This window comes from Phyllostomus discolor, chromosome 9 (genome assembly GCF_004126475.2).
Source record: "Phyllostomus discolor isolate MPI-MPIP mPhyDis1 chromosome 9, mPhyDis1.pri.v3, whole genome shotgun sequence".
NCBI lineage: Eukaryota > Metazoa > Chordata > Mammalia > Chiroptera > Phyllostomidae > Phyllostomus > Phyllostomus discolor.
The window spans coordinates 19,194,121-19,217,095 of record NC_040911.2 but is presented as its reverse complement, the minus strand read 5'-3'; the positions used below and the strand labels follow the sequence as shown (position 1 = coordinate 19,217,095).

General features: G+C 38.6%; 1 protein-coding gene across 3 annotated transcripts in view; it reads right to left on the bottom strand.

Annotated features, from left to right (window-relative positions):
* Nucleotides 1-22,975, bottom strand: part of HDHD2 (haloacid dehalogenase like hydrolase domain containing 2) — a 36,532-nt gene that overhangs the window by 12,387 nt on the left and 1,170 nt on the right. For 2 of the 3 annotated variants that reach the window (XM_028524343.2, XM_036010242.1), the window contains exons 2-5: nucleotides 17,516-17,626; nucleotides 14,584-14,792; nucleotides 9,160-9,244; nucleotides 217-433 (exon numbers count right to left, since the gene is read on the bottom strand). In XM_028524343.2, coding sequence (XP_028380144.1) covers nucleotides 217-433; nucleotides 9,160-9,244; nucleotides 14,584-14,792; nucleotides 17,516-17,616 — 612 coding nt within the window. In that variant the 5' untranslated portion in view covers nucleotides 17,617-17,626. Of the gene's footprint in view, nucleotides 1-216; nucleotides 434-9,159; nucleotides 9,245-14,583; nucleotides 14,793-17,478; nucleotides 17,627-22,975 lie in introns of those variants that run through there. The other variant, XM_036010243.1, reaches the window with a different exon arrangement.

The window sequence follows — 22,975 nt, the reverse complement described above, 5'->3', positions numbered from 1 at the left end:
TCACACTATAGAGAATGTCATAAATAATCAAAATTTCAGTTCTTTAGAAGAATGCCACTAAACATCTCCCGGAAAGCCTGTTTTTCAGGCAGCTACTTATTACCACCTGCTACCGTCAGCAGCAGAGTCTGCTTGGGTTTCGAAGAGGCGCTTTGAGGCCGGCTCTTCCCAACGTGGCCGGCAGGCTCGGGGCGTCTCCCGGGCTCTGCTACTTACGTCTCCTATCATGACGGCCTCCTCGGGGTCACAGCCAGTGCCTCGCAGGGCTTCCAAAAAGAATGTTTTCTCTGGTTTCCCCACTACGGTGGCTTTGGTGTCTGTGGCATACTCCAGAGCAGTCACGAACGGGCCAGGCCCCAGGGCTAAGCCATCTTTCCTCTTGTAATACCGGGCTTTGTGGATCGCTATCAGCGGTGCCCCATCCAAGAGCAACCTAGAGAGACCGAGAAAATGGAAACTGGCTAAAAGCAAGGCTTTTGTGACTGGAAAAGAATGTCAGACTTACAGAGTGGTTTTATTCACATCCACAGAAACAAAGAGTTTCTTATTAACTTTTAATGACTTGCTGTCTTCTAATGAATTCGCTAAGAACTGCTGGGAATTACACTCAAATACACTAAAGAAAGGTGATAGATTATTAAATTTGGGATTGCTTCAACCTTTTACCTTTAGTGGTTTCACTTTACCCAAATCACCAGGGAAAGAATTAAGAGAAGTAAAGCTAAATAAGACACTCAAGGGAAGAAGCCTAACTTAATGAGACAAGTTGTCGCAACCTTCCCTAACGGTAAGCAGGAGGCCCTGGAGCCCTCTGCAACCCGACGCAACCACCGCTGCAGAGACGTACTCAACTGGCTCCTGAAATACCCGACTCCCCGTTTCTTCTCCTCCAAAATGTGAGCTGCTTTCTGATTCAGAAATTTACAGTACAGCATTTTACAAATACTTTCTGCGCGTACATTTCCCTGTTTGTTCTACCTTCTGACTGCTGCTGACGTTACTTTGCAAATCAGGCCATCTTGCCGGAAGAACACACCAGCGCGACGTTGTCTGTCTGTGTGTGGTGTGGCATGGCTGAGCCAACAAGGGGGAAGGGACAGCCTTTCCTGCCAAATCTCTTTCTCTGTCCTGACACAGGACAAATGTCCTCATACCAAACAAAAGGGCACAAAGAGTTTTCCCATTAATTTGATAACCAAACTCTATGGATAGCTAAAGATTTCCATTGGTGACTCGGGAAAAACATAGCAAAACAAATCCAAAAAACCCCACCAACTTCTTAATGCTCCCCCACCAACCCCCGCCCCCAAAAACCTACCACACATCCTGACAGAAAAGCCTGTAGTCACAGAGCAGAACAGTCACACACATATTATCACCTAACGGAAGGCAGGACATGATATATTTTTTAAACTGCTTTTAACCAATGTAATAAATGATCTCACTAGCTTAATTTACTTTAAGTCATCTACTTAGTTAAAATATTTAGTATCCATCGAGGAAGAATTCATCACATCTTACCCTTCACAATTATGAGTAATTAAGCGCTCAACTATGAAACTGCTAAATTATTCTTGTCGGTGGGCATGAAAATGCCTTCCTGCGGGAGATGCAGAATTCAGATATTTGTGATTAAATATTTTATTAAGTAAAAACCAATACTGGACTATTACAGGCCCTTACTGTTATTTACTACAAATTGCTCACAGCACAGGACCGATCCTTCCAATTTATTCACTGATATTAATACAAGTTTATTTCTTAAAGCAGATCTTAAAATCCAACTGTTAGGAAACCTGATAAAAGCCACTGTGCTGGCCTTAAAGAACCACGGCTGATGGCAATGAGATAATAATGGGTGATTTATCTATCTCCCCTCTTGTCACCCGCCCCTGATCCCATTTATTTGCTACTCTACCACGGAACTGGAATTCTTTATGCAACAGACCTCAAAATTGCTTTCCACTTATATAGCTAAACTAAAAACTCATTTGATTTGACTTTGTTAATATTTTATTATGTATTAACTGGGTATAAGACTTATCAGCTTGATTGATGTGCGTACTTAATTCCCAAGCAGTGCTTTAGTGCCTTCCCTGAAAGGCTGAAACTGCGGGCTCCTCTGCGTTTCTCTAAATGGAAGCTGGTGCTGCACGAGGCTGGGAGAGACGGGCGTCTCTCAGGGAGCGGCTCCTGCTTGTCCCGCTCCGCACAGCATGAGCTCCACTGAGTCTTTGAAGAGCCAAGGCATGTCAGGATAGACTGAATGGTAAACTTTTTCTAGGGCACAGATGAAAAGATCTTTTATAGTTAAACACTTTTAAAAATATCAAAAACAGACATCCCCAACACTTGGAGGGTTTTTACACTTACTACACAGGGCAAGAAAGGGTGGTTGTTTTCAACAGCAGAAATAATATTATCAGAGGGAAATCATCTGTGAATTTTCTGTCTGTATCTAACTACAAGCATACTGAGGTACAAGACGCCAGGAAAAAGGGGCACAAAGAAGGCTCGATGCAAAAATCTCTGGCAGCGAATTCCATGCAGGCAAAGGCAAAAACTGAAAAACCCTAGTGAGGGAGCAGGGCCACAACAGAAACATCTTGGGCAAACATCTAGATCAGTGGCTGTCACCCTGGGGCAGTGTTGCTTCCCAGGGGACATGTGGCAGCGTCTGCAGCCATTTTTGGTTGTCAAAAATGGAGGAAGAGGGGTGCTGCTGGCTTCCGGGGGGTGGAGGCCAGGGATGCTGCTCAACGTGCTACAAGGGATAGCACTGCCTCTCCCCACCCCCAGCATCGGCTGGTCCCAAATGTAGTATCTACGCTTCTTAAAATGGGTAAGAGCAAATCACTCCACATTTGTAGGCCAGGTTCCCTATCAATGAAGGGGTTGAACAGCCAGGGTTTTTTAACCTTAGCACTACTGACATTTTGACAAATTGGACTCTATCAAAATGAAGAACTTTGTGCTTTTTCACACTATTAGGAGAGTGAAAGTGCAGGGATAAGATATTTGTAGTCCATATATCCAACCAAAAACTTGTATATAAAATGAATTCCTGCAAATCAGTAAGAAAAATACAATCCAATCAGAAAGGGTAAAAGAGTTTAATGGGTATATTGCAAATAAGCTATCCAATGGCCAACAAGTATATGAAAAGGTTTCAAGAACATTTCTCGTCAGGGAAACACGGACGGAACACAGTAAGATGCCACTACACACACCAAACAGAACAGCTTCAATTACACGACTGGCCAGAGACTGGTGGGGACTTGGAGCATCCGAAACTCTCCTTCATAGCCAGTGGGAATATATGACTTGCTATAATGACTTTAGAAAATTGTTTAGCAATATTTACTAAAGCTAAACAAGTACTTATCTTATTACCCAGTAATTTCACTACTCTACAGACCCAAGAGAAATGAGCACATATGTCCCCCAAAAGACATGTTGAAGAATGTTCATAGCAGCTTTACTCATAACAGCCAAAACTGGAAACAATCCAAATGCTCATTAACAATAAATAAATAATTTGTGGAATAGTCATACAACAGACCACTACACAACAACAAAAACAAAGAAGATACAAAACAACAACCAAGCACTGCTACCTGCAACAGCTTGGATAATTCTCAAAAAAAGACAAAAATGCTACAACTGTATGATTTCATTTATATGAAGGCCAAGAACTGGCAGCGCTGGCAGGAGTCAAGAGCTGCAGTTGCCTTGAGGAAGAAGCGGAACTGATGGAGACAGGAAGCCTGCCAGGGTGCTGGGAGCGCTCCAGACCTTGAACAGAGGGGTTACACAGGCACACCTATGTGTAAAATTCTACCGAATTGTCTACCGACACTTTGTACACTTTACTGTGCGTGCTGTACAAGGGGGGACCCAAAAAACCCCAGAATTTATTTATAAAAACTTGTGTATTTATTCTTACATGTTTAAACTTCAGTCACCTTCAGGTACTCTCCGTCTGATGCAATACACCTATTGAGGCTTTTTTATCCTCTGCTTGAAACAGTGTTTGAACTCGTTGATTTTGATGCCTTTTGGTGCTTTTACTGTTTTTTGTTTCACCTCTTCCACATTGGCAAAATGTTTCCCTTTGAGAACCCTTTTCATCGGGGAAACAAAAAAAGAAACTCACTTGGGGCAAGATTGGGTGAATAGGGAAGGTGGGGCGCAGGGGTCATGCCGTGTTTGGTCAAAAACTGCTGGACACTCAGCAAGGTTGGGCAAGTGCACTTGTAAATCACCAGTCATGAGATGGGAAAAGGTATTGAAACAGTCTTCAGAAATATTCACTGAAGCCGAACGCAGCCTCTCACAACAGTGCCAGCCGGTACACTGACACAGATGGGTTCCCAGAACACTCACCTCTGGGGGCAGCCTGGACTGCAAGGGGCCTGCCCTCCACAAGATAATTATGATTTTGGGGGGGGGGGTCTCCCCTCGTATATCAATTTAAAAAAATGAGTAACAATATATTTATGTGTTTTTTTTACCTACAATTTTTATTTGGAGTAGCAAGACTTGCCTTGATCATACAACAATCTCCTCAAATTAAAAAATAAGAGCAATTAGTGACTGAAATTAAACTCAACTGTGTATTCCATGAATTTCCAACTGGTGTATAAAGTGGTTCTCTTACATATACTAATGGAATGCTTTAAATAACTCAAGTTCTTAAGTCTAATTCAATTTCTCTTGGTCTGGACTACAATTAAAAAGACTGCACAGCAGTCAGCCCTTTCAGAAGGGGTAAAGGCCCTAGAAATACTTCTGACTGGAGCCCTGCTACTGTACTGTTCTGGAGCTCCTTGGGCCCAGGGTTCTATGCACTTAGACTCAGGAGTTACAGTGCAAATGAAGTAATAACTGACACCGCTGTTGCTGATCTTTTTTCTCCACTTCTCTTCTTCCCCTTCTAAGGAACTCAATAACTGAAGTAATTAACTTTTAATTTTTTCTTGAGGAGATGGGGAAAAAAAGCAATCCAACATTCACCAGGAACCATTTATGGTGATAAGAATCTCTTCTTGAAAAAAAAAAACAAAAAACCCAATTTCTGCACATCTTTAAGACTTTTTGAGGACTCTTGTGCCTTGTAATAATTCTAGAAAAGAAATACTTCAAAATTAAGTCATTTTGAAACTTTGACACATTATTCTTAAGCAGCCTTCCACCTTTTGCATTTAAATGTGAAAGTTGTGATGTTACTTATTTTCAGATAGAATGACATTTCAAAAAGCTCCTCTAGAAGCTGGAGAGCAATTACTCTACATTTATTTAAAAAACAACTTGAACTTTTCCTAGGTTAAGCAATTTCATGTAGTTTTCCTCAAACTATACTTCTGAAAAAAATCTTAAGGAACAAACAAATATTGTTTAACAAATGTTCTCAGAAGGTGCTTTTTTTTTTTAAACTAACTTCAAAAACTTAGAAATAACCAACGATAGGAAACATCTGGCTAAGTGGAATGTGTTGTGGGAGTCAAACACGCTTTAGAAGAGTATTTTAGAACATGGAAAAACATGCACAATATACTGTTGGGTTTTTAAAAAGCAAATTTCCACACAGTATATATACAGTCTCATTTTTGTCTGAATATGTATGTGTATAGAAACAAACTAGCTAGGTGGAAGGATTATGGATGATTCTGTTTATTCTGTTTTGCGCATTTAAAATTTTCCACAATGGAGACATATTACTTTTCTGCTTAGATATTTTTAAATCTTGTTAATGCTAAGTTCAAATTACCTTTGTCCAGGTAGACTTCCTCCTAAAAGAAATCATTAAATTTAATTATAATTGATCTTTTACTAAAATGCTCAAGCTTTGCGTTTCTAACCCAGGTCAGAAGATGGAAAAGACCTTGCTACAAACTAGTACGACAGTTGTGAAAATGGATGAGCTGGAGCTATGGGTATGCATTTTGAGGACTCACACAGTATTACTAAGGAAGAAAGCAAGTTGATAAAGTATAAAACATGCAAAGTAACACTATATACTGTCTAGGGATACCTACATACATGTTATAGTATTTTTAAAAATGCATGCAAATGATAAACACAATTCAGCATCTTGACTACTTTTGGGTCTTGGGTGATAAAACTGGGAAGGACTATGCAGGGGATATCAAAGTGTGTTGATAATTTGTTTTTTCTTACACTGCTTGATAAGCATACAGGCATTTGTTATATTATTCTTTGTGTCTTTTAGTAGTATGTAAAAGACAAAAAGACACCAATGGCTCTAAGGATTTAAATGTTTTCTAGAATCCAAACCTGCAAATCCTATCCCTTATAACTGGTTCATATTCTTCTCTAAAGTCAGTTCTCTAGGATTCAGTGTTCCCAATTTCACTCGGATGTTTAAGACATATTTGTAGCCAGATTGTACCATGCATTGGGGGTGGGGGGCTACTCATTTGAAACAGTAAATAAAAAGCAGTGCAATGTGGAAGGCTAATGCCTCCACCTGAGGGCAATATGCCCCTGAAGCTGGTGTTCAAGGCAGCTATGCAGTGGGGTTTAGAATCCAATGTTTATTCTCATTATCAACCTGAACAGTAATTTAACTGGTCGGTGGTTCATGTGAGATGTATGTATTTGCCACTTACAACCCAAACAGCTGCAGTCATTGGTTGCAAGGCACAGTCTCTGTGGAGACATCAATATGCAAAGAAGAGCAAGACCTAAAACCTTCTGTTAACTCTGCCCCCAGCTGTTAAGTGCATTTGTGAAATTAGAGTTGACCTACAAGTGCACTGTAATGCTTTCAAATGTAGTATTTAGAAAAATCAATATGGTTAGGGAAGTGTACTAATTAGACAGCATCCGAGCAATTATAAAGTCAGTATTATGTCAACATACATTTTTATTACCCTGAGTCTAGCATTCATCTAAGACAGAGACCAATTAAATATGTCCTTCCCAAATTACCAGCTAAAATCAATCAATACCTTCTCCTTGAATTCTCTGGTAATTAGTAGGGGTAAATTCGGAAGTAAGAAATTATAGTACATTCTCTATTTCAGATGAAAACTGATTTTGGTACAGTTGGAAACCTTACTCAGGAGAGGTAATGTGATATAACATACCCACCCCACCCCAACCCCAAGAAGCCACAGTAGAATAATTGAAGTAGGCGAAGCAAAAGAAATGTACCACCACATACCCCCCAAGTGTATCTTCATGCAGTGCGGCATAGCGGTGGACTTCCGGGAAATAACTACAGTAAACAGATACTGAGCAACTCTAACAGCAGGCATGTTTCTTTTAAACAAAAGCTTAACTTTCAGAATAACTAAGTGCATTAAGTAGTTATAGTTTCCATTAACCGAGGCTCTAAAATGCACACAGGGAAAAAAGGTGTGGTTTATGGCCACAGAGATTATACACAAAGACAGCCATTTTCAAGATCAACAGCCAATAGTGTGCCCGGATGTGGGAGCCTTGTAGTGAGTTTTAGTTTCTTACGAACATTCTGATTCTAGGACACATACATCAAGAAATGAATTCTACATCAATATAAGTTAGAATGATTCTTGTAGATCTTCATACTGGTAAGAAAATGATGTTTTTACAGCATTCTTTAAGTTAAATGCCAAAATTTATGGAGTCATTACAAAAACTTTTTAAGCTAGTTCAAATGCATCTTCACGTACTATTTTGAACTATCTGTCATAAGGTAAAAGATAAATTATACTGTTCAGTGGTTTGACTAGAAGTAAAAGACAAGATGAAAAAGGAAAAAAAAATCCCAGGGAAAGTCAGTCTCACCCTAGAGCAGATCTGTAGGTAAATTCTGATCCAATTTATCTCAGGAAGTATGAGAACCAGTATGTGTAGTCTTCCTTTCGGAAGCAGCAGCAGAAAGTTCACAAAAGTAAAATGCATACACAACTGAGGATTATAACCTATGTGTTGGCTGTGTTTCCCCAAATTTCAACCAACAGCCATCGGAACATCCCCACTTAGACATACCACATGCCAAACAGCCCCAACCCAAACTTATCACTTCCTGAACCCCACAGGGAGTGCTCTCCACCGCATGTGCCCAGGTTAGACACTTGATGTCCTCCTTGACTCACTGTCCTTCTTCACCTCCTAACAATCATTCACTGAGTCATGTTGACACTACCTGAATCTGGTCTTTTCTTTTTCTTTTAAAGATTTTATTTGTTTTAGAGAGACAGAAAGGGAGGGAGAAAGACAGGGAAAGAAACATCAATGTGTGAGAGATACATCAATAGGCTGCTTCTCACATGCCCCCAACCAGGGACCTGGCCCGAAACCCAGGCAAGTGCCCTGCCCAGGAACCGAACTAGTGATCTTTTGGTACATAGGCTGGTGCTCAATCCACTAAGCCACACCAACCAGGGCTGAATCTGGTTTTCCTCATCCCCCCTATTCTAGTTCAAACTACCATTATCACTCAGAGAATAATTTATTTGAAAGTATGGTCAAATGTGTCCAATTTTTTCCACAGCTTGGGTTTTCACTGGAGGAAGAATCACATTTACTATTTTAGGTGCATTAACTTGGATGCTGTTTTCCGTCAGAAATCAGCATAGTCAGTGGAGAATCACAGGAGTGATGATAAAAGATAAAACTGCCAGCTTTAAGAGCTGCAATTTTATTATGAATTTCTGCTCTAGAATATCGATTCTATAAACCAAAAAACCCCAATGAGCATATATTTTAACATATTGATCATTTTTAAAAAACCAAGCAGGACCAGCCCTGGCAGGTGTGGCTCAGTGGATTGAGTGCCGGCCTGCGAACCAAAGGGTCACTGGTTCAATTCCCAGTTAGGGCACATGCCTGGGTTGCAGGCCAGGTCCTCAGTAGGGAACGCATGAGAAGCAACCACACATTGATGTTTCTCTCCCTCTCTTTCTCCCTCCCTTCCCCTCTCTAAAAATAAATAAATAAATAAAATCTTAAAAAAAAAAAAAAAAACAAAGCAAGTAGGACCATAATAAATATTATTTGATGTTGATCTGGTAATTTTGAAGGTATCAGTCCTCATGTGCAGTCTAGGTGGCTAGAAAGTAAAACATGTATTACCTTACATGACGAAGGCTCAAGATGGGAAATGGGGAAGTGTATGATCAGATGAAAAATACATAGCTAGAGACTTACCGGAATGCTTGATTCAGCATTTGATAATGAAAATGTTCTGGTGCCAATCCTATGACCACAGCATTAGGATCACTTGTTTGTATTCCTGGGAAGGGAAGAAAAATGTGATTGTTGAAAAGTGCAATGAAAAGTAAAGTCATATTTTATAATAAAGCAGCTTTAGTCAATCAAGCATAAATTTTGCTATAGCAATAATATGTGGTTTAAGAAATTATCCTGCCCCATGTACTTTGGAAATAGTATAAAAGATACTTGAAAGAATATGGCTTCTGGTATTTTTGCATATTTTTTGTATGGTTTTAAAGCTACTCAGTAAATAGAATATCTGACCTAAAACGTGTAAACTGATGTTCTCAAACAAGTAATTTCTAACTTCAAAAAGCTTTACTGATTACAATCAACAAGGACAGCCATGAATTCCCTACAAGCTGTCAGATCAATAGCAACTGATGGGGAATGAAAATCTAAGAGGCCAGGGAAATCACACACTCTAATTGACACAGTTGAGGTTAACACGTTCATGATAAATGTGTGATGCACTGTAGATTCTACTGTTTTCTGCATAATTCCTCATCTACTTTTAGTGTCACAAACATTACTCTATAATATAAGCATATTTAAGGGCCTTGGTACTTGATAACAGCACCTCAGATATGACAATTAAGCAAGTACATTCACCATCAGTTATTAAAAGTCTGGCTAAAGGTTCTCTGGATTATCCACATGCCAATTCCTATTTGCCTCTCTTATTGCTGGCAGTTAAGCCTTTTTCATGATCAAGTCCACCAAAATGTAAGGGAAAGAAATAGGAAGAGTAGATGTCCAAGATTTCCAGTTTCTCTCTACCAGTAACCATGAGTATTCAGTAACCGATTAAAGTTTACTGAAGGAAGAAAACAAAATTATTGGCTACAGTGAAGTTAAAGTTTTTCTGTGTGCCTTTATTATTTCACCTACCACTAGCAAAGATATTCAATGACAGCAAAGATATTTCTTGATTTTCAAAAACCCACCTACTTTGGGTATGTTCATGTATATAAGGATGTTTCCGATGTTGTCCTGCACCGAATGACAAAGATTTCTTCCATATCAGGGACTCTGCTTCTATAACCCAACACCAGCTCACTGCTAATACAACTAGAATCTTTTTTTTAAATCCTCACCCCAGGATATGCTTATTGATTTTAGAGGGAGGGAAGGAAGAGAGAGAGAGAGAGGGAGAGAAACATCAATTGGCTGCCTCTCATACACACCCCAACTGGGGACTGAACCCACAACCTAGCCCTGTGCCCTGATAACAAAACAAATCTGCGACCTTTTGATTTATGGGATGACACTCCAACCAACAGAGTTACACTGGCCAGGGCACAACAAGAATCTTAATCTTCTTCAAATAAAGTCAAAAGAGAAAAATCTGATTAAAGTATTATTTTGTAGTACTTCAGCTAACCCAGAAACACAAATGCATTGATTATAGAGTATATTTGTCATTATTTTTGGTTGTGCCCAGTTTCTGAATACCATTCTCATAATCAGGTAATTCACTAGCTCATAAAGCCTGGTAAGAAGCAGAGCTCAACCTACCATAACAGAGGCTAAAAACACCAGATACTTACCCGTATTTTTCAGACCATAAGACACACCCAGGTTTTAGAGGAGGAAAACAGGAAAAAAATTTTTGAAGCAAAAAAAGTGGTAAAATATTTTATAACATAAATAACATAATATTTCACCAATATAAATGTAAACAGAACTCAACAGCAGCATTATTCCTCCTAAATTGGGGGGTGGTGTCTTGTAGTCCAAAAATACGGTACTTTTCCAGCCTCTCTTGCAGCTACGGGTGCTGGCATGAAACACAGGCTCTGCCCATCAGAAACACCTTCCCAAGGTTTTGAACTGGGAGCTAGTAAAACAAAGAAACAGAGAAAACCTCCACTGGTAGAGGTGACTGCTGCAGCCTCTGATTCTCAGGCAGCAGTGCTAGCTGGAGCATCCAATCTCCAGTTCCACTGGGGCCAACCGGGCAAGTGCAGAGCTCAAAGCTTAGCCAGGCACCTGATCAATTCTGTGACAGGATGCTGCACACCGCTGCTGGCTGCACAGCCCCAAGACTAACTCCAGGCTCTCCCTGGCAGTTCTGTGGGCTACCCAAACAGACTTTTTTTCTCTTTGTCGCAGAAATTTATAGAAATATGTGAAAGTAGAAAGACTAGTATAATAAGCCTGAGGTACCTATCACCCCGCTTTAGCAATCTTATCATTCTCACCTATCATTCTTTACTTTTTTTAACCAATTTTATCTATCATTTTCTACATTTTTTGAAGTCTTTTAAAAGCAAATCTCAAATACCACGTCATTCATTTCAGCTTTTCATATTTTATAATTTATTAAATATCACTCAATACCTAGCCCACATCTGAATTTCCCCAAATGTAACAAAATGTCTTTTTACACCCGATACGGAATTGGCATCCAGTAAGGTGCATACAGTACATTTGATTGTTACCTCTTCTCATTCTGTAACAGCACTCCTCTTCACTTACTGGGGCAGCTAGTTCATCAGTCCTGGAAATGTCCCATGCTCTGGATTTGGCTGACTTGGTGTAACATTATTCAATTCATTCCTCTACCTTATTTTTCCTGTAAACTTTTCATTAACTCTAGAGGCTTCACAGATTCACATTCAATTTTAGGCAAGATTATTTCATAGGCAATGTGAAAGAACTCCTAATTATGTCACATTGTGAACCACAAAAATTCTGCTTGCTCTAGTGCTGGTGATGTTAAGGTTGATCAGCAGGTTTAAGTGGTGTCAGGCTGATTCTTCTCTTTTAGAGTTTCCCATCAGCCATTACCCAATGTGTTTAAACTCTATTGATGTTGTTGCCTATTTTGTTAGGGCTTCCCAATGGTGATTTCTTAATTCTGCCATTCCCTTTGCATTTAGTAGCTGGAATTCCAAAAAGAATGTACCAAATCAAATATCTGGTTACTTTAAAATATAATTCAAATAACAAAGGCAGGATAAATGCTTGTTTCACTCCCTTAATTTTTTAAATTGATTTTTAGGATAGAAAGGAAGGGTGAGGGAAAGGGGGAGAAAGAGTGGGGAAGAGAGAGAGGGTGGGGAGAGTGGGCAAGAGAAACATTGATTTGTTGTTCCACTTATTTATACATTCATTGGTTTGATTCTTGTGTGTGCCCTGACTGGGGATCGAACCAGCAATCCTGGTGTATTGGAATGATGCTCTAATCAACTGAGCTACCTAGCCAAGTATGTTTCATTCCTTTAACTTGGCAATTTTCAAAATAATGATTTACTACCCTATCAAACTCCAACAGTGACCAATGAGTTCTGAGGGACTGAGTTTCATTTGAACTCATGGTGTTTTATATACACGTTTGTGTTGCAATCCATTGCAATCATTATGCTTTTTGATGCTCAAATTACCCCTTCAAATTGGCCCTGGGGTCCTCTAGACACGACTTCATTAGTCAACAGTCTCCTTGCTAACACAGTTCGTTATCCCAAACTCATACAACACGTTCCCTGATCCGGAATTAGCCACCGCTCCAAGGAACTAAACTGGGAAATAGTAGTGGACCCCACAGTCTGAGCACTGGGTTGTCACTGTTTCTAAGCCTTTCCAGTGGAAGATCTAGATAATATGCATTTTTCCAGAGAAAAAGGGAGTTAATAATATTTTCAATTAAAAATTAATAATACACAGCTTTTGATTAACTACTTTGATTTTTATATTTGTACATGTTCTCACATTAAAGTCTTGTATCTTAACGATATGAGTATAATTACTACTTTGTTTTATCCTATATGTATGATACAATATTACGTATAATTTAAATATAGCAATACCAACATTACTAATAAGAATAAACTACTGAATGTAGTTTAAGATTTCTTTGCAGTTCTTTTATCCTTAGAATTTATCCTACTAAGAACAAATAGTCAAAATACTGTATTTTGAAGTCATTTGAAATAATTCTTTTGTCTGAGTAGTTATGTCACCAACTTGATATCGAGTTAAGTTCATTTGTTCCAACTGGTTTTTAGTTTTTAGGTGCTGGTTTGTTTTTCACTGTTTAATTGTCTTTTAATTATGTAAAATATTTGTATGGTTCCAAAGTCAAAACTATGTAACAAGGTACTTTTAAATGAACTCCTTTCCTTCTCCCTTCCTCCCCTTTTAGATAACCATTTCTAGTAGTTTTTCATTTATCCTTCCTTAGCTTCCTTTTACAAGTATTGTGTGTGTGTGTGTGTGTGTGTGTGTACACATCTATATATTCCTTTCCCTCTCAGGAAGATCACTCCGTATCAGGGGATAAAAATCTTTGTCACTACTCATTTTCCAGCTCCAAAGCATTCCATTTTGTGGACATTCACAATTAATTAATTAATCACTTCCAATGATCATTCAGGTTGTTTCTAATCTTTATTATTACCAATAAGGCTATAGTGAACAACCTTGTTCATATGACGTTGTGCACTTTTGTAACTATATCTTGGGGACAGATTCCTACAAGTGACATACTGCTCATATGCACCTTGGTCAGCTATTGCCAAATTCCTCTCCACTGGAGTTACACCACTGTGTATTCTTGCCAACACCCAGATTCCTTTAACGAATGCATTTTGTTTAGTTCAGCCAAAATTGGTTGGCTTATGACAAATAATTATTATTATAAATAATAATTCTTGATACACTGGGAGTACAGGTTGTCAGGTTCTGCTCAACTGTATATCCATGCCGAACTTCCCTAATCATTACTTGTACGGCCATGGCATGGTTTTATATTATATTTATACCCATTTTTCTATATTGTGACATTTCAGTCTGAGTATAAAACCAGGATATTTTTTCAGAGTCTGTTAATTTTTCCAAAGAGAAAACAGTTTTCTTAATTGAAAGTATTTCATGGTCATTGCAAATATTTCATACAATATAGAATGACACCTAGTTTTTTAAAAGGAGCTATTGGATTATTTCATTTAATCAAATGAAAACAGTGGCTCATGGGCCAAGGATTATAAACTAAAAGTAATTTTGACCTGTGCTTTTTCAAACTGTGGGTCATGATCCATTAGTAAATTGTAAAACTAACTTGGAGGGCTCTAAGCAGCATTGAAACCAAACAATTAGGTAAACCAAACAGAAACTAAAGCACTTCTCATACAGTCAGTGTTGTTTACCATATATAAACACACACATTTATGAACCAGGTTCTATGTAACGTGTTTCATTTCCTGCGGAGTGTGGTCAGAATGGGCTAGAGAAACACCAATTTAGATTCAATGATAGGAGCAAATCGGAATAAATACTTCTAAACATTCAGTTTGAAGAATGATTTATAGGAAGGTGTGAACACCTGGTTTTTAAATCTTTCCAAATTTCCCCTACCTTTGAAATCAGGTAATGCCCGATCGTCAACGAGCAGCATGGGCCGGACCTGTTTCTGCTCCACTAAATTCCTGGCTGCAGTCAGGGAAGTAAATATCTCATCTTCAGAGATATCGAATTCCAGCTTCTTCAATCGCTCCAGCAGGTCTTTCTTGCTCTCTTTGGTTGTGTTGGTCACAAACCTAACCATCACAGAAGTACCACGTAACCTGGAAAAGTAAAATTCAGATGTCAACAAGGCCACTGTTACATTCTAGCCCCATAAAATCTTGTAATTTGATAGCACCTGCCAAAAGTCAGAAAATAAAAGTAATTTTTTTTTATTACCATGATCTTTTTTGTCATCTACCCAGAATTGCTTACACATTATCTACACCTTCGGGGATGCTTTATTGCCAAAGGCTACAAAGTTAAACTGTGAAAGCTGCGTCTACCTTTTTGAGAACATTCTGTACTTCAACTGAATTTTACTGCAGGGCTCTATCAAAGAAGTATAAAAAACAAAGCTTAGTAACCACTGTGCTCCCAGAATATGAGAGGTGAAAGTTACTTTAGAGGTTATTAGTGCAATCCTCTCTTCTTAAAGAGGAGAAAACTGAGGCCTAGAGGAGCTAAGTGACTTGCTAGGCTTTTTACAGCTGGGCAGCAGCAGAGCTGAGACAAGAACCCCAACCTACATCCAGGTATAAGACTTGACCTCCTACACTAAGAGAACGAAGGATGTCTCAAGATGTTTTCTTTTTCTTAGCCAGTTAAAGACTCGCCAAACCCCAATGAGTTGCTAAATTTATAAACAGAATCTATCTGGACATCTCCAAGAAACATTACATTTTAAAAAAAAAATAAAATATTAGCCCTGGCTGGCGTAGCTCAGTGGATTGAGTGCGGGCTGCAAACCAAAGTGTCGCAGGTTCGATTCCCAGTAAGGGCACATGCTTGGGTTGCAGGCCACAGCCCCCAGCAACCGCACATTGACGTTTCTCTCTCTCTCTCTTTCTTTCTCCCTCCCTTCCCTCTCTAAAAATTAATAAATAAAATCTAAAAAAAATAAAAATAAAAAAATAAAAAATAAATAAAATGTTTTCCCCTTCAACTACTTACATACAGGATTGTTCTGATTCCGTGATCTGCTTTTGGAACTTAAACTGGCAGTCAGTTATCAGAGAAAGAATTCATGACAGTGTAGCTTTCTCTAAAAGTAAAAATTATTTTCTTGGTTCTACAGTTTTTAAAACCAAGATCTAAAAAGAACTTTAATTTAGCTACAATGTAAAATTTTATATTAATACCCTATTGCTTTTTATTTTGTTCCGCAAATGGATACAAGATGTAAAAGCACTCACCACAATTTAAAACATGCAAGCACATAAAATAGAAAAGAGATTCTTAAGTATTCATGCAAAGAACATTAACTAAATTTGTATGATTAAATAGTTCACAGTAATCATGATTGCCTCTATGATATCCAGTTTTTCTGAAAAAACACATTAAAATTTGGTGGTTTATCTCTCAAAACTAAGTGATTATTTCAATACAACTAAAAATATCCCAAAAACGAACATGCAGAAGTACTGAAATAACCACATCATTTTTAATAAAGGTTTTTTTAAAAACTTTTATTTTATATTTTTTACTGGTCCCTCAACTTCCCATAGTCTGTTTGTTTCTATAGAAACCAAAACCAGCCATAACAATATAGCGATTTCCCTGGATGGAAACCCACCAGAGCAATTTGTAGGCACTGGCTCCTCCAGAATGGCAGGCTCACAGTTACAGAGATACTTAGTGATACCATTCGCTGTTCAGCAGAAATAAAGAGATTTGTCTTTCAATCCAAAGTGGAAAGCTCATCTTTAGAACAGGGGAAGCTCCTGTCCACATCCTGTCCCAGAGAAAGCCTGACTAACAGACAGTGTTAGGGAGTCAAGAGGAAAGTCCAATTATGCATCGGATTTCCTTTTGGCTTTAAATAACACACTGGCCACCTGTAAAATGAACATTGTGACTCCTAACCAAACTGACAGCTTCCAAATGATGCCTACCACAAATACAAGTTTCTTCTTATTTGCTGATTCTCCAAATGCAAAGTAGGCTCCCCGAGAGAATGCAAGCAAGGTCTGTGTCCATCTTTTATCCTCACACCTGGTGCTGTGACATTAGTTAATAGATTTTCTGAGTAACAGCATACTATTGACTATTTTAAGGTGGGAAAATGATTAAGCACCACATGTTAAGTATGGCTAACTTTGAAAACTTCTCTAAATTATTTGAGTATTAAAGTGCTTAATACCAATTATTAGTACTATTATACTGATTTTTTTATGATACTCAGAAGTAAACATTCACATTCAGTTCACTTTAACAATTTTTACTATGTATCCCAGTTTGTATCTAGACATGTTAATTATTATGCCTCATACATAAGAAATATAAAATAGTCTCTAACCTTCTAAGGCATTAAATTCAATTGATGAAAATAATTCTAAAATTTCAAGTCCCTTAATTAAACTGTATTTGGGCAGCTTCGTGCTCAATGCTAGATCTTAGATGAAGGGGGAGTGGGCGGCACTATGCCTTTGTGTATGTGTGGGTTTCCCTTCCAGATTCCTTCATATGTGATTTTTCCAAAGCTATTTACTCTACATTTTAGAATCTTGAGTTTTTGTTCATAAATTTACATTACTGACTTGAGAAAAGACACACAGAAAGAACAAAGAGAACAAAGATCAAAGGCCAAACCTAATAAAGGCTTGGAGCACAACGTGTGGAAGATATTACAGTGTGTACATCTTCTAGCTAAATCCAAGGCAGTTTTTGCATATATGGAAGCTGGTGAAATGCCATTTCAAGGCCATCCATTTAGCTAATGATCTGCCTTGGTGAAATGGCACTCACAAACATATTTGTCAGCTGAACCTGGAGGATAGCTTGCCTTTTAAGAGCTTCCTGCGCGCCTGGCACAGCTGCATCTTCAATGTGAAGTGTGCCATTGAGATCCACCAAAACAGCTTTTAATGCACGGCGTGCTGCCATCCTTCATTCCCTATGAGAGAGCAAATGAAATGAAAGATACAGTTTAGAAAACAATGGAAAATTAAAAACTGGGAAGTCTTCAAAAATATCATTTAGAACCAAAAAGGTAATGCTCCGTGTTAAGCTGTTTCTTTAGGGAGAAAATGTGTTTTTTGAAATCAAAATCCAAAATTTGACTCACAAAACTTTTATAATGCTTAGATTTTTAAAAAATCTTGAATTGAAACTATAAAGGGGGAAAAAGAAGTTAATAAAAACAAGTTACTATTTACTTTTGGGTTTCTTAAAATAATTCTGGTGTAACAAATTATTTACTTATTTTCTTTTTAATTCTTTTTAATTCATTCCTCAGGATATGTTTATTGATTTTAAAGTGAGAGAAAAAAACATTGATGTGAGAAACATTGATCGGTTGCCTCCCACATGCGCCCTGACTGGGGATAGAATTCCCAACCTAGGTATGTGGTCTGATCGGGGAATTGAACTGGCAGCCTTTGGTGTACAAGACGAACATTCCAACCAACTGAGCCACCCAGCCACGACCATTGATTTCATTCTTAAATATGAGAATAACATACTCTGGAGAAAGGGTCTATGTAAACACTAAATCATTGGCAAAATCTTTTGCATCTTTGGTTACATATGATGAAAATGTTCTAATCACCCGTCCCCACTATTATATCCTGAAATGACATATATGGCCAAGGAGCTACAGTATTTACAGGTCACTGAGGAGGGAATTTTAAGTCACACAGTAATTTTAAAGTTGAGAAGTACTGTCCTTACATTACAACGAAAAAGTTCCCTTTTGCATATTTTCCCTTTAAAATTTATTATGAGCTATATCCTTCATACGGTGGAATGTATAGTTTAAAGATAATAAGGGAGTGGATACAAATAGTACAGAAGCTAAAATGGACGGGACTTCATTTTTAGTCTTTAAAAACATTCATTTTTCCCCATATTTTGTTTTTATAATGAAAAATTTCAGACATACAAAAAGGTATCAAGAATAATAGAACCACCTCCTTTATCCATCCTTCAGTTTTAGAAATAAAACATCACAGATGGAGTAGAAGCCCTTGATGTACCCTCTCTGATCTGACTTCCTTTTCTCCTCTCTCCAAGAAAGTTACCCTCTTGATTCTATGAGTTGAAAGCTTTGTATTAATGTTATTCTTCCTACTGTAGTGACTTGCTTTATCACTCCACATTACGCTTGGAAGATGTACCCATGTTATCACATATAGCCACTGTCCATTTTCACTACTGTATAGAATTCCACTGTAGGGATATACAGTATGTGGAATCTATTAACAAAATGAACTAACAAAATAAAAACAGAGGCATGGATAATGGAACCGAATGACAGCTGTCAGAGGGAGGGAGGGGCAACTGAATGAAAGAAGGTGAAGGGATTAGCCAAAAAACATACAGGCGCAACCCATGGACACAGACAACAGTGTGATGGTGGCCAGAGGGAAGGGGGAATGGGGCTGGATGGAGGTGGGCAAAGGCGGAGGAAATGGGGGCATCTGTAATAGTATCAATAATAAAAATACATACCCCCCCCCAAAAAAAAACAAGAGGTGGTTAATGTAAACATAGTGAAAAGTACTCTGGTAAGGAAAAAAAATAAACTACAGCTGTACACATCATCCTAGATAACTCTCAAAAATCTACTATAGAGAGGAAGAAGCCCATTGCAAGAGCCTGCTACACACAGTACAGTTATGAACCACAGCATTAAGATACAGGAATGCACGCAGAGGCGGTAAAACTGCAGAGGGGAGGGAATGGTCATCTGGAGGGCCAGACAGGGACTCCTCCAGGGGTGGGAGGGGCTGCAAACTGGGAGTGCACAATGGGAGCCTCTAAGGTCTTCTTGCCGTAGACGGTGAGTAGATGAGTGTTTTTATTTTATTAAAATTATTAAAAACTTACAGCTATAGCCCCGGCTGGCGTAGCTCAGTGGATTGAGCGCGAGCTGCGAACCAAAGTGTCGCAGGTTCGATTCCCAGTCAGGGCACATGCCTGGGTTGCAGGCCACGGCCCCCAGCAACTGCACATTGATGTTTCTCTCTCGCTCTCTTTCTCCCTCCCTTCCCTCTCTAAAAATAAATAAATAAAATCTTAAAAAAAAAAACCCTTACAGCTGTTTTCCATACTCTTGTGTAAATGTCATATTTCATACTAAAAATAGTTTTGTTATATTTTAGTCATTTCACATACATTTAATAGTTATAAAAACTAAATTAGTTCATACAATTTTTATATACTCAGTATAACAACCTCTATCCCCCAAATATTTTGATTTTTAAACAAATCTTTGGTTCTGTTTGTCTTTTATATACCTGCTGGGAGGAAAAAAAGAGTGAAAAGGCAAAAAAAGAAAAAAGATATTAAAAGTTCTGATTAATCAAGGTTAAATTGCAAAATCCTCTCTTCTGTAATAGCTCTCATATATAATTTGGGCCAAATATAATTTCAACTCCTTAACAGTTAAGGAGTAGTTACATTTATACAGTCCTAAAATTATTTCGGCTCTTTGAAGGTAACTGCAAGGCTGATGGGCACCCCCCCTCTGCCCCCGGTGAAAATGAGTTTGACACTCCAGACTAGATGGCTCCTAGAGGCTGTATGTGAATATAATGGGTAACAAGTAAAGGATTCTTTAAGTTAAGGTACACTGTACCACAAAAGATAAGGCTACACAAAATAAAAACAAAACATTCTCCTGTACATGTACAGGAACCTACAACTGCTCCTCTCAAAACCCAAATTTTGTGAGAGACATCTCATATTCAATTATGTTAACTCTGAAGGCTTTACAAAATATAGACAAGATTGGAATAACAAGAGTATAGTGCTTTAAAAAACACTGTCCAACTAGAACCAGTAAATGGTCCTCATGAACACTGATTATTTTAATCCTTACTAAAGCATCCACATAGGTTAAATGTTACAAAAGCACTGTAAACACCTACTTCCCTGCTTTCGTCGGTTCCACAGCACACACTTTTTAAACTCTAAAACGCTCTTCTGGAGCATTATGCATCGAGAGTGATGGATTGAGGGCTCGAAGAAAACTGAGGTGCCCCACTCAGATCTCAAACTTTACTTTTTCAGTTGGCCCCACAGAGGCCTCGACTGCTTCTGCCACCATCTCCTTCCCACTGAGAACCTCGGTAATAGTGGTTATGTAAACTGCAAGTCAGCATTCCATCAAACATAATCGTAGCATGCTTATCATCTCTCTTACAGGTGGAATCCCTCCTCCAAAAAACCCCCCTAAGGACCTGGGCGCAAAGAACAGATCAATGGTTGCCCAAGTAGGGTGGTAGGTGTGGGGAGAAATGGGTGAAGGGGGTAAAAGGGGGTCGAAAGCACGGTGACTGTAGTTAATACTGTATCACACACTTGAAAATTGTTAAGAATAGTTCTTCAAAGTTCTCATTACAAGAAAAAAATTTTAGCTATGTACAGTGACAGATGTTAACTAGACCTATCATGGTGATTGTTTCCTGATGTACACAAATATCATATCATTATGCTGTACACCTGAAACTAGGATAATCTTGTGTATCTCAAAAAAAGAAAAAGTTATAATTTTTTTCAAAAAAAATGTAACCGTAAAATATTAGTATCACCCCAGAAGACCTGTAAAGACTTCAAAGCTAGTCCACGTTTGGTTTATCTTGGGTCTGTGTCCCACCATCTCCCAGTCTGACCAGGTTATATAGGATACACCTTAAGAAGAGGCATAGACAACTGATGCTGGTACAAAGTCAATGCAAAGCAAATTCTCTCTCATCCTAAGAGGAACTCAAGACATTGCTGAGGGCATCTCAATCCAGCAAGTCCTCGTTACCCTCTAGGCTGCTCTTTCTCCTGAGACCTTATCTTATGAATGAATGGCAGAACCATCAATCCAGACGTACCCAGTGGGCTCTCCCGCTCCTTCCTCTCACCCAGTCACCTGCCAGGTGTCAGTTCTACGTCCTTCACAGTCTTGAATCCACTCACTTCTCTTCATCATTGTTGAAACTTAGTTTTGGAACCATAGTTTTTCATCTAGCCCAATTCAACAACTTTCTAAATATCCTTTCTGCTTCGAATATTCTATGTCCAGCTCCAAATCCATTCCCTGAAATGCAATAGTGCAGTGGTGAGGGACAAGAACTAAGGAGCTGTACATGTCTGCATTTGAACCTTAACTTACTAGCTGTGTGGAGCAGGGCAATTTGCTTAATCTTGCAGTCTCAGTTTCTTTACTGCTAAAATACAAAGGACAACACCCGTCTCTCAAGAGTGCTAGGATTAAAGAATATAAGACATGTACTGTGAACAGTGTTCCACACACAGAAAGGCTGGGTTATATATGTGGGGGGATCCCCCAAAAAACAGAATCACCTTCTGGAAGGCGGGTTCCTTATAGTACAGGTTTCCCCTGCTAGGTGAGTATTCTAGGAACCCATCTGTATCAGTGCAACCAGCTGGCACTGCTGTGAGAGGCTGCGTTCAGTTTCAGTGAATTTTTTCAAGTGAATTCTTTCCATGTTTGCCCATTTCATAATGGGTAATTTACGAATGGACCTGCCCACACCATGTTGAGTGTTCAGCAGTTTTTAACCATAAAATGACACTACCCCCAAGCTCCACTCTCCCTGTTCATCTGATCTTGCTCCAAGCAACTTTTCTTTTGGTTCCCTGGATGAAAATAAGTTCTCAAAGGGAAATGTTCTGTCAATGTGGAAAAGGTAAAACAAAAAATGGCAGAAGCACTAAAAGGCATCAAAATCGACAAGTTAAAAAACTGTTTTGAGCAGGGTATCAAAAAGTCTCAATAGGTGGATTGCATCAAATGGACAGTACTTTGAAGGTGGCTGAGATTTAAACATGGAAGAAGATGCAACTTTTTATAAATAAATTCCAGGTGTTTTGGGGTTCACTCTTGTATATGTGGGGGTAGGGGAAAGAGGAAAGGGTACATAATGGATGTGTGTCAAGGACTACAAAAATCAGAACATGAATGGTCCTAAAAGCAGGGATGCCCAACCTTTCAGCATCTCTGGACCACAGTGGAAGAAGAGTTGTCTGGGGCCACACATTAAATACACAAACATTACTGGAAACAAAAAACCTCATAACGTTTTAAGTAAATTTACGATTTTGTGTTGGGCTGCATTCATGGCCATCCTGGGCCGCACGGGGCCAGTGGACTACAGGTTACTTGAGAATTTGAGAAAACATTTTATACCAAGATAAGGCTATATTGTGGCATACAATTCAAAACTTGCATAAATATTTAAGATTAAAAAAAAAGACTTCAATAAAAATTTCCCCTAGGAGGTTGGAG